The sequence below is a fragment of the Pelophylax lessonae genome, assembly GCF_965119305.1.
Source record: "Pelophylax lessonae genome assembly, chromosome: 13".
NCBI classification, from domain to species: Eukaryota; Metazoa; Chordata; class Amphibia; order Anura; family Ranidae; genus Pelophylax; species Pelophylax lessonae.
In genome coordinates this window covers 202,040,318-202,053,494 of record NC_138780.1, presented here as the reverse complement: position 1 = coordinate 202,053,494, position 13,177 = coordinate 202,040,318, and the positions used below count along the sequence as shown (strand labels likewise).

Sequence of the window (13,177 nt, the reverse complement as noted above, 5' to 3'; positions counted from 1 at the left end):
ATCACTGCACTACAGACACCTGATTCTTGGAACCCAATAAAGAATAAGAGCCCCATTGCTGGGTCCGGGGGTCGGCAGCAATGGGGTGGGGGGGGGGGGAGTACGCTAAAGTCAAGCTTTAAAAGAGAAGTACATCTTTATGACCATATGTTACAGCAATATTTAGGCCCCAAAAAATAGAAGGGGTAAACCTATGCGCTACCAGTAGGTATAAGACGTGGAGGATGAAGAAAATAAGCAGAAAATGTAGTGGAACACCAAGGATTGAGCAGCTAATTCAGTAGTGTCACCACATACCACAATTATTTGTAAAATAGAGAGAATCAGCGCTCTGATCCTTCAAAGTGATGGACCACCTGACGATAAAAAGAGTAAATATATAAAACTCGAAGTAACAAAGGTTTAAAAAACTCATGATGCAGTGATGTAATTAAATCACAATAAATATCCGTAGTGTAGTAAAAAGACAAAATTATAAAAAACGGGAGTAATAAAAGAATATTGATGCTGGTGTAATCAGATCACAGTGAATCTCCAAAGTGTGATAGAAGAAAATGCAATGATCAATCAAATAATCATGAATAAATAGAAAAAATACTTGAGAAAAATATGTAAATAAATAAATAAAGTGAGGGGTGCAGAAGTGGTGATATTATATTAAACACCAGTAGCTGGAAAATGTCAGAGTCTTGCAGTGCCTCATGCGACTTGAAGTTCTACAAGAGCTGGAGTGCCAAGGTTGCCTACCCCTGGATTTTACAGGATCTGAGGGTTCCTGCCAGTTCCTATCATTATTTGAGGTCAGCGTGGCTGTACTTGCAATCTGCTAATGGAAATACTACAAATTCCATCTGCCACTGAAGCAGAGGGACACGTCGTTCTCAATGGAGAACAAGTACAGTGACATCACTATACCGATAGTCCAAGGGTCTTGAAACTTTGTAAACAAAGGACCAGTTCATTGGTATCAGTGGGAGGAATAGTGCCCCATCATTGGTGTCAGTGGAAGGAATAGTGCCCCATTATTGGTGTCAGTGAGAGGAATAGTGCCCCATCATTGGTGTCAGGGGAGGAATAGTGCCCCATCATTGGTGTCAGTGGGAGGAATAGTGCCCCATTATTGGTATCAGTGGGAGGAATAGTGCCCCATCATTGGTGTCAGGGGAGGAATAGTGCCCCATTATTGGTATCAATGGGAGGAATAGTGCCCCATTATTGGTGTCAGTGAGAGGAATAGTGCCCCATCATTGGTGTCAGGGGAGGAATAGTGCCCCATTATTGGTATCAGTGGGAGGAATAATGCCCCATTATTGGTGTCTGTGAGAGGAATAGTGCCCCATCATTGGTGTCAGGGGAGGAATAGTGCCCCATTATTGGTATCAGTGGGAGGAATAATGCCCCATTATTGGTGTCTGTGAGAGGAATAGTGCCCCATCATTGGTGTCAGTGAGAGGAATAGTGCCCCGTCATTGGTGCCATTGGGAGGGACAATGCCCCAATGCCCTATCCTTGGTGTCAGTGATTGGGCCCCATTGCCGGTGTCATTGGGAGAAATTGTGCCCCATAAACTGTGCCATTGGGAGGGATTGTGTCCCATTATTGGTGTTACTGGGCCCCATTATTGGTGCCATGGGAGGAATGTTTCCTCATCATTGGTGTCATTAGGAGGAATTGTGCCTTTTCATTGGTGCCAATGTGGGGGGATTTGTGCCCAATTAATGGTATCAGTGGATAAAATAGTGCCTCAAGGGCTGGAAAAGCAAGCAAAGGGCCGCAGTAAGGAGACCACTGCTGTAGTCTATTTAAACTTCCTTTAACTGAAGGTCTGTACCTCGTTATAGAGCTGCAGCTGTAAGAAATAGTCTGCATGAGACAAAGCATTGCCTCTGAGATCCACAGAGCTTTGCAGGCTTAAATCCCAAAAATTATAAATTCATATTTTATTAAAAAAATTAATACGGGTGAATTTATTATTTGTTTTAAAAAGGTGGAGTTAGCCTTTAGTTTGTCTGTATCTTACTAAATAGGTAAATCCACTTCTACAGAAAAAAAACCAGCAAAAATAAAATAATCCTGCATGTAAAATTTCTTCACAAGCCATGTTGTAATTTACGACCTTTTATTTTCAATCTGCAGCCATTATATTTTTTTTTGTAAAACTCAATGCAATATGGCAGCCTGGAGGAGTTTTGTACCATGTTGGTGTACAGAATGCTCCATCATTGGATTTAATTGAGGAAATAGTGCCCTATTGTTGGTATCAATGGAAGAATAGTGCCCCAATGATGGTATCAATGGAAGAATAGTGCCCTATTGTTGGTATCAATGGAAGAATAGTGCCCTATTGTTGGTATCAATGGAAGAATAGTGCCCCATTGTGGTATCAATGGAAGAATAATGCCCCATTGTGGTATCAATGGAAGAATAATGCCCCATTGTGGTATCAATGGAAGAATAGTGCCCCATTGATGGTATCAATGGAAGAATAGTGCCCCATTGTGGTATCAATGGAAGAATAGTGCCCCATTGATGGTATCAATGGAAGGATAGTGCCCCATTGATGGTATCAGTGGAAGAATAGTGCCCCATTGTGGTATCAATGGAAGAATAATGCCCCATTGTGGTATCAATGGAAGAATAGTGCCCCATTGAGGTATCAATGGAAGAATAGTGCCCCATTGATGGTATCAATGGAAGAATAGTGCCCCATTGATGGTATCAGTGGAAGAATAGTGCCCCATTGGGGTATCAATGGAAGAATAGTGCCCCATAGATGGTATCAATGGAAGAATAGTGCTCCATTGATGGTATCAATGGAATAATAGTGCCCCATTGATAATATCAATGGAAGAATAGTGCCCCATTGTGGTATCAATGGAAGAATAGTGCCCCATTGTGCAATCAATGGAAGAATAGTGCCCCATTGATGGTATCAATGGAAGAATAGTGCCCCATTGATGGTATCAATGGAAGAATAGTGCCCCATTGTAGTATCAATGGAAGAATAGTGTCCCATTGTGGTATCAATGGAAGAATAGTGCCCCATTGTTGATATTAATGAAAGAATAGTGCCCCATTGATGGTGTCAGTAGGGGGAATGATGCCCGTTCATTGGTGTCAGTTGGTGAAGTAGTGCCCCAAGGGCCAGATAAAGGCAAGCAAAGAACCACAACTGACCCCCGGGACGCAGTTTGGAGACCACTGCCCTAGACAATTGCAATATCAAAAAACAAATGCCAATAAATAGCACCCGTGTGTATGTGTGTATATTGTAGGCAAGATGTCTACTAAGCATAGCATCATTTAAGGAAAAGTGCTCTTGCTCCTCGTGACAATGACTTTTATATTTCTTCACTATGTCAGGTAGGTGTGAATCCACTTCTTTACTTTTGCCTTCTTTGGGTAAGATGAATAACGCGGAGGCGTTCCCTTTGTAAGGGACAGATATAGCGGTGGCTTCATCCATTTCTGCTACCTTGTAATATCCAGTCTGGGACATGAACGGCACCTTCATGGTAAGATCCTTATACACGTGAAAATCTCCTTCTTTGGTAAGCTTCTCATCAAAAGGTTTCTCCCACTTCCCCAAGAATGAATGATCAAATAAAAACGTTAATGGCAGGGGCATAACTATGCATGATGGGGCCCCATATCAGGACAGTTAAGAGGTTCATTGTTCTCCATCCCCAAGGCAATCCTTGTAGAAATACAGAATTAAAGTGGTTGTAAACCCTTCCATATACCCAGTGCAGTGACTGACCTCAGGTGACACAAAGAGATGGTCTGGGGCAGATCTGCAACTTTCGGACCAGGGGGCAAGTACAAACCAGAGGCCCATGCTGAAGTGACTTGGCCCCCTTCCCATTCTCCCTCTACCTTTCCTCCTCCTGACCCCCATTCCAGGCTGAAGCCGGCTGAATCCAGGTTCCCAACAGACAGTTGGGGGGGAGCTGGGACAGCTCAATTGGGGCTGGCTAAGGGAGGAGAGTCTCCAGTGGAGCCAGGAATCGGCCTCTGCTCAGACGCAGTTTACACAATTCATGCTGGGAGCAGGCCTGCACTCTGTCCTTGTCCGCAATCAGTAGGTCAGCGGTGGGGACTTTTTACTTCTCTTCATCAGGAATCATTTAGGCATGTCTGTGGCAGAAGCGGTGTTCGCTTCTGCACGCGAGCTAACGGGGACCGGGCACTTTAATTTTATTTATTTTTTTCCTATTTATTTTATCTTTTATTTTTTATTTTTACACTTTTTAAAGAAAAAAAATGTTTTTGATCATTTTTATTCCTATTACAAGGCATGTAAACATCCCTTGTAATAGAAATAAGCATGACAGGACCTCTTTAATGTGAGATCCGGGGTCAAAAAGACCCCACATCTCACATCTACACTAAAAAAGAAAAAAAAAAGGATTTTTTTTTCATCTTGGAAAAAAAATGGGCTCTTTAAATCAGTTGCTAGGAAGCAATGTATGATGTCCCTCTGGTCTTCCAAGTCCATAGAGTGCTGTGGGGGCTATCTCGCCCTCACTCAACTTCCTGCATGAGGGGACAGCGGACCGGATCGTTTTCCCCACTACCGGCGTTTTCCCCACTACCGGGGGGGCACCTCTCCTTCCGCCCATAAGGGTGATCCCGTGGCGAATCTGCCGCTGGGACCACCCTTATGTTAAAGCGGACCGCCCGCAGTTTAAAAAAATACCGAGGTTATGGCAGCTATCTGCAGCCATAACCCCGGTATTTAACGTCAAAGTACCGACGGCACAAGTGGTTAATAACTTTGTTAATCAGATTTTAAAGGTACCTACATCCCAAAAACTGAACAAGAAAAAAACAGATACTAGTGGCAGAAAAAAAGGGATTTTCATGGTATGGAAGAAAAAGAAAACAGACCTAGTGCTCTCTGTTTGATAAAATATTTAATTCTCCATACAAAATATGTGTAAATACACTCACAAATAAATTACTTTAGCAGTGCTGGCTCACAAATCCTCACTTGTCGAGATGTCTGCGGGATGACGTCAGGCAGGTGGGCTCCGCTCCATATGCGTTACGTCTCTGGGCGTAGACTTTTTCAGTAGGAGTAAAAGAGCACTATAAGGCCCCTTTCACACTAGCGGACCATTCAGATCCGCCTGTCAGTTTTTCGGAGACATGTGCGCTGACATCTGATCCGGTCCGTCAAATCTGGACGGATGGAAACCCTATTTTCCATCCGTTCAGTGGATCGGATCGGATGGCATCGGATGAGAACGGAGAGCTGCCACCTGCCTGCTCAGCGGGGGATTGGCGGATCGATCCCCCGCTGAGAAAAACGGAGTCCGCTGACGGACTCCAAGTGTGGAAGGGGCCTTAGTCTCTTGTTTGCCTTGCATATGCCACCCGGGAATCTTTATGCTGCGGAAGTGCGACAACCTGCATCTTGGTTTACTACCCTGAAGAGGAAAAGCGTGTTGTGGCCATTCTGTTTGTTCAGGGGTCATCCTTTTGAGGTGGGCAGTCACAGTGTATGTCGGTGATGGGAGTATGACACCCCGGTGCATCTGAATATTCTACATGTCACACGGATATCTCATGTCTGATGGACTTTTCTGTTACTCTCTGTATTGACTAAGTGTGGAATATTCGTTTAGTATTCATCTTGCAATATTTGTATTATATATACACTGCTCAAAAAAATGTATGTAACCATTTGAAAACACATCAGATCTGAATTGGGAAAAATATCATGCTGGATATCTATACTGGTATGGAGTGGGCAATGTGTTAGGATCTATACTGGTATGGACTGGGTAATGTGTTAGGATCTATACTGGTATGGCCTGGGTATTGTGTTAGGATCTATACTGGTATGGCCTGGGTATTGTGTTAGGATCTATACTGGTATGGACTGGGTAATGTGTTAGGATCTATACTGGTATGGCCTGGGTAATGTGTTAGGATCTATACTGGTATGGACTGGGCAATGTGTTAGGATCTAAACTGGTATGGACTGGGTATTGTGTAAGGATCTATACTGGTATGGACTGGGTAATGTGTTAGGATCTATACTGGAATGGCCTGGATATTGTGTTAGGATCTATACTGGTATGGACTGGGTAATGTGTTAGGATCTATACTGGTATGGACTGGTTAATGTGTTAGGATCTATACTGGTATGGACTGAGTATTGTGTTAGGATCTATACTGGTATGGACTGGGTAATGTGTTAGGGTCTATACTGGAATGGCCTGGGCAATGTATTAGGATCTATACTGGTATGGACTGGGTATTGTGTAAGGATCTATACTGGTATGGACTGGGTAATGTGTTAGGATCTATACTGGAATGGCCTGGATATTGTGTTAGGATCTATACTGGTATGGACTGGGTAATGTGTTAGGATCTATACTGGTATGGACTGGTTAATGTGTTAGGATCTATACTGGTATGGACTGAGTATTGTGTTAGGATCTATACTGGTATGGACTGGGTAATGTGTTAGGATCTGTACTGGTATGGACTGGGTAATGTGTTAGGATCTATACTGGTATGGACTGGGTAATGTGTTAGGATCTATACTGGTATGGACTGGGTAATGTGTTAGGATCTATACTGGTATGGACTGGTTAATGTGTTAGGATCTATACTGGTATGGACTGAGTATTGTGTTAGGATCTATACTGGTATGGACTGGGTAATGTGTTAGGATCTGTACTGGTATGGACTGGGTAATGTGTTAGGATCTATACTGGTATGGACTGGGTAATGTGTTAGGATCTATACTGGTATGGAGTGGGTAATGTGTTAGGATCTATACTAGTATGGACTGAGTATTGTGTTAGGATCTATACTGGTATGGACTGGGTAATGTGTTAGGATCTGTACTGGTATGGACTGTGTAATGTGTTAGGAATGAAAGGATGCCACATTGTTTGATGGAAATGAAAATGATCACCCTACAGAGGGCTGAATTCAAAGACACCCTGAAAATCAGAGTGAAAAAATGATGCAGCAGGCGAGTCCATTTTACTAAAATTTCATTGCAGCAACTCAGAATGGTCCTCAGTAGTGTGTATGGCCCCCATGTTCTTGTATGTATGCCTGACAATGCCGGGGCATGCTCCTAATGAGACAATGGATGGTGTCCTGGGGTATTTTCTCCCAGATCTGGACCAGGGCATCACTGAGCTCCTGAAGAGACTGAGGGGCAACCTGGCAGCGTCGGATGGATGAAACCTAATGTCCCAGAGGTGTTCTATTGAATTTAGGTCAGGTGAGTGTGGGGGCCAATCAATTGTATCAATACCTTCATCCTCCAGGAACTGGCTGCATACTCTCACCACATGAGGCTGGGCATTGTTGTGCACCAGGAGGAACCCAGGACCCACTGCACCAGCGTAGGGTCTAACAATGGGTCCAAGGATTTCATCCTGATACCTAATGGCAGTCAGGGTGCCATTGTCTAGCCTGTAGAGGTCTGTGCGTCCCTCCATGGATCGGCCTCCCCAGACCATCAATGACCCACCACTAAACCGGTCATGCTGAACGATGTTACAGGCAGCATAACGTTCTCCACGGCTTCTCCAGACCCTTTCACGTCTGTCACATGTGCTCAGGGTGAACCTCCTCTCATCTGTGAAAAGCACTGGGGGCCAGTGGTAGACCTACCAATTCTGGGGTTCAATGGCAAATGCCAATCAAGCTCCACAGTGCCGGGCAGTGAGCACAGCGCCCACTAGAGGACATCGGGCCCTCAGGCCACCCTCATGAAGTCTGTTTCTGATTGTTTGGTCAGAGACATTCACACCAGGGGCATTTTGTAGGGCTCTGGCAGTGCTCATCCTGTTCCTCCTTGAACAAAGGAGCAGATACCGGTCCTGCTGATGGGTTAAGGACCTTCTACGGCCCTGTCCAGCTCTCCTAGAGTAACTGCCTGTCTCCTGGAATCTCCTCCATGCTCTTGAGACTGTGCTGGGAGACACAGCAAACCTTCTGGCAATGACACGTATTGAGGTGCCATCCTGGAGGAGTTGGACTGCCTGTGCAACCTTTACAGGGTCCAGGTATCTCCTCATGCTATCAGTAGTGACACTGACCCCAGCCAAATGCAAAACTAGGGAAAAACAGTCAGAAAAGATGAGTAGGGAAAAAATTGTCAGTGGCCTCCAACTGTAAAACCATTCCTGTTTTGGCGGTCACCCCATTGTTGCCCATCTAGTGCACCTGTTGTTAATTTCATTAACACCAAAGCAGCTGAAACTGATTACCAACCCCCTCTGCTACTTAACTGACCAGATCAATTTTCCAGGAGTTTAACCACTTAAGCCCCGGAGGATTTGGCTGCTAAAAGACCAGGGGGTATTTTGCGATTCGGCACTGCGTGACTTTAACGGACAATTGCGCGGTCGTGCGACGCTGTACCTAAACTAATATGGCGTCCTTTCTTTCCCACAAACAGAGCTTTCTTTTGGTGGTATTTGATCACCTGTGCGATTTTTTGATCACGCGCTATAAACAAAAAAAGAGCGTAAATTTTGCAAATATAGCAATATTTTTCACATTTTTTTATATGAAATTCCCCCCCAAAAAAATGTAAAAATCAAAATTTTTTAACATTTTCAGCCAATTTGTTTTCTGCTACATATGTTTGGTAAAAAAAAATCACAAAAAGCGTATTTTGATTGGTTTGCGCAAAAGTTATCGCGTTTACTAACAAAGGGAAAGATTTTTGCCATTTTTGTTGTTTTTTTTTTTTAACGCGTAATGGCGGTGATCTGCGATTTTTTTTGCGGTACTGCGACATTGCGGCGGACAGATCGGACCCTTGACTGACATTTTTTCTACTTTTGGGGTTACCAGTGACATTACTACAGTAATCAGTGCTATACATATGCACTGTTACTGTAAAAATACACTGGCAGTGAAGGGGTTAACTTTTTTTTGAAAGGGAGGGGCTATGTGTGTCCCTAGGGGCGTGCTTTCTACTGTGATTGGCTGTGGCTTCAGATGTATGAAGAGTGATCAACGGTTCTACATAGTAGAACCGTATGATCATCCTTCATACACAGGGGAGAATGACAGGCAGCTTGTTTACACTAGCCGCCTGACTTTCTCCCACTCCCCCGCCGATCGCAGAGTGACCGGCGGACATCGGGTCCGCCGGTCACACGCGCGGGGGGTCCGTGACCCCGCGGGAGCGCGCCTCCGGCGGGGCGCGCTCGCTCCCTAGACCCTCACAAGCTAGCGACGTAGCCCTACGTCACTTTGCCTGTGAGGGGCTGACCGCCGACGTAGATAGTCGTGCGGCAGTCGGCAAGTGGTTAATTGACTTGATGCTATACTCTGATTAAAAAGTGTTCCTTTAATATTTTTGAGCAGTGTATATAAATCCTGTATAATAATAATAATAATTATATTGTTTATGTATTTGCACTGATTGATTATGTGTTAGGATACACAGAGATTAAACAAATCCTCTTACATAAGTTGTACCTGTTTATCTGCGGTCTTCTCTTCTCTACAGCCAGATAAAGTACTGAATTTTTAAACCTTGCCTGAGAGTTCAAGAAAAAGGGGGGGGGGGGGCTTAGGTTACACTCTGCAGAGGTCAGGGAGGAGAACTATGAGAGCTGATTGGAGGGAAGGGACACCCTCTCCTTCACACAGCACACATAAAAAAAAGCAGAGGCTGCCAATCAGCTGGAGGACCCTCCCATGTCATCTTTTTTTTCTCTTGGTGTCAGGAAAACTTGTCAGAAGGGACTCATGCTGATAGCAGAGGAAGGAGGCTGCAGACAGAAATGACACTTAGTACTCTGGACTAAGACAAGTATACACTATAGAGAGATATGCTTTGTTCATATTTCATGTCTGAGGTTTACAACCAGTTTAATATTAAAAGCCACCCTGACAGATGCCATTTATATCTATATAACATTGTCAAAAGTATTGGGACGCCTGCCTCTGTAGGGTTCAATATTGAGTTGGCCCACTCTTTGCAGCTATAACTGCTTCAACTCTTCTGGGAAGGCTGTCCACAAGGTTTAGGAGTGTGTCTATGGAAATGTTTGACCATTCTTCCAGGAGCTCATTTTTGGGGTCAGGCACTGATGTTGGATAAAAACGCCTGACTCACAGTCTCCGCTCAAATTCCTCCCAAAGGTGTTCTATCGGATTGAGGTCAGGACTCTGCAGACCAGTCAAGTTTCTCCACCCTAAACTCGCTCATAACTCCTAATCCTTGTGGACCGCTTTCTCAGAAGAGTTGAAGCTGTTATAGCTGAAAAAGGTGGGCCAATTCAATATTGAACCCTACAGACTAAGACTGGGATGCCATTCATATGTGTGTAAAGGCAGGCGTCCCAATATTTTTGACAATATAGTGTGTTTAATATTCAGATATAACTTACCAACTTACCTCTAAAATAAATGAAGTTAACAATAAGGAAAGCTGTGTCCCTGTCTACAATGGTCAGCATATCCGCGATCTTGCCGTTCGTGTTCTTCTCAACGTAGCTGTTGATTTGTTTCTTGGCTTCTTCATTTTCCTCAAAGTTTACAGCAAAGGCTTCGGAATGGAGGCTTTTAGCTTTGGTGAGAAAGTCATCATTGATTTTCCATGCCTGGCTCACAAAAAGGCCATTTCCGCTGTCGAGATGCAGCTCTCTGTCATCATCGTTTAACATTTCCTGAAGATCGTGGAAGCCGTCGTAGATTTCTTTTTCGGTCGTCTCAGAAATGTTAAAGCCAAGGCATTCTATGATCTGGTCATGGGTTTTGCCCTTGGCACCGAGGGACATCAAGGCCAATGATACAGATATACTTACTGGGGAAATGACGATGTTCTCTTCTGGATGGTCAGCGACTACCTTGCTAAAGAGGTCAAATGCAAATTTTTGATTGCCATCTTTTATTTTATGGATGGACAAAATTTTATCGGCATGGTTATGGTGGTCGTGGTGATGGTGATCACCTTTCTTCTCATCATCTTTGTGACCATGTTTCTCCCCATCGTGGTGGGCAAAGACCATCAAACACAGAAGAGCCACACTGAAGCCGAGGTGCAATAGGACCCTCATTTTCTTTAAAAAAGAACAAAAAATTAAAATAGTAATCTTCTACCTTAATTTTCGTAGTTACAGGGAACTTTAAGAATTTAAGGTCATATTATAGTATGGTGGAGGTTTCTTGCAAGTTTGGGGCTGCATTTCTACAAATGGAGTTGGAGACTTGGTTCGGATCAATGCTCAATGCTGAGAAATGCAGGCAGATACTTCTCCATCAATGCCATACCATTAGCGAGGCATGTGATATGCCCCAAATTTATTCTGCAGCAGGACAACCACTGCAAATATACAGCCAATGTCATTAAGAACTATCTGCAGTGTAAAGAAGAACAAGGGGTCTTGGAAGTGATGGTTTGGCCCCCACAGAGCCCTGACCTCACCATCATGGAGTCTGTCTGGGATGACATGAAGAGACAGAAGGATTTGAGGCAGCCGACATCCACAGGAGATCTGTGCTTAGCTCTCCGAGATGTACCGATGTACCAGTGGCGGCTGGTGAAGTTTTAAGATGGTGGGGAACCAGACCCCCGCCCTTCCATGTTGACCCCTCCCACTTCTAAGAAGCCCCACCCCTTATAGTCTCCACCCATTTTGTCCCCTGTATTTTGCTTGCGTGAACAAATTCTCCCAATATATCACATATTAAGGGGTCTCACAGTACTGGTATATCCCATAATAGGGAGCAGGGGCCCTATTATGGGATATACTGTGAGAGACACCCTAAGGGATATACTGAGAGATCTACTATTATGGGATACACTGAATGAGAGTGACCCCCCCCCCACATATGGGATATACTGAGAGACCCCTATTATGGGATATACTGAGAGAACACAAGTAATAAAATACAGGGTCTTCCAGTATATCCATAATAGGGGGTCTCCCACTCTCAATAAATCCCATATTAAGGTGTCTCTCAGTATATATCCCAATATTAGGGGGTTAGGGGCCTGGCCATAAATTAAGATTTTGAGGCTTTGTGAAAACAACAAGAAAATGTAAATCTGAATGTCAGCATTAACCACTTAACGCAAATCACCGTAGTTGTACGTCGGCTGCAGTAAGTGGTTTTACCGGGGTGATGCCTGACCCTGTCACCATTTTTTAGAGCCGGTGGTTGGCTTTCTGGAGGTAACGACCAATGTGACTCGGGAGTCGCTCGATCGTTACCTCAGTGAGCGGGAGGGTTTTTTTACATGGAGACGGGCGCATGCGCATTTGCGGCAGGGATACCAGCTTTCACGGGGATGCATATCTTCATGCAACACCGGGTCTTCTCTTCAGCAGCGGTGGAGGTAGGATGCCCGGGTTTCCCGGTGGGACGGGAGACCCGGGTGAGCAGCAGAAGTTGGCGGTGGGGGGGGGGGGGGACGTCCACTCCCACTCCTTGTAATGACACCCGAGCTGCTTCTCAGGCGCATTGGTTGTCATTACAAGACAGCCGACCATCGGCTATGGACGCCGGTACCGGGGTGATGCCTCTAGCTGCAGGTATCACTCCGGTACATGCACTTTACCTAAATATCGGCAATAACGGTAACCTCGGGGGCGGATTCCGCTATACTGGGGAAAGTGCATATCGGCCCCCGATATATCAGTGTTGCCGATAATCGTCGATCTCTAATAGATATATATATATATCTATATATATAATATCCTGTGAAAACTCCTGAAAAGTGTGAAGAAACTCAGTATCAGTTCCAGTTAGGATCAAGTATCAAGCACTTAGTAAAGGATATAAAATACATAGTAATGTGCTATGATAGTGATAGCATAATGATAACCAAAACTGTAGCATACCCACTTCTGAAAGCAGTATGCACAAAAAGCATGTCTGCATTACTCAATGCAGTCTATAAGACCAATAAATCATGAACTTTAATGAATTTTAAAGAGTAGTTCAGGGCAGTGGATTGTTGCACTATAGAAATGCCTTGGTGAAAAGCCAAAATACTAAGCTGGTTTAATTTTCAATTTTCACCAGAGTGTTCCTTTGAAAACAAAACATCCAGAGAAATATTTTTTGCTAATGTTCATGGACTTTTGTGTTTAGTTTATGGCATGCGTGTCAGTGTCAGTAGCTGTGCTCCGCTCTTGGCTCCTTTCAGCATTGAACGATCGGGAGGGTAAGG

General features: G+C 44.3%; 1 protein-coding gene across 1 annotated transcript in view; it reads right to left on the bottom strand.

Annotated features, from left to right (window-relative positions):
* The window catches only part of LOC309569473 (alpha-1-antitrypsin-like), a 59,519-nt gene extending 48,460 nt beyond the window's left edge, over positions 1-11,059 (bottom strand). Inside the window, exon 1 of the mRNA XM_082275321.1 lies at positions 10,397-11,059. Coding sequence (XP_082131447.1) covers positions 10,397-11,057 — 661 coding nt within the window. The 5' untranslated portion in view covers positions 11,058-11,059. The remainder of the gene's footprint in view (positions 1-10,396) is intronic.
* Positions 11,060-13,177: the final 2,118 nt, after the last annotated feature.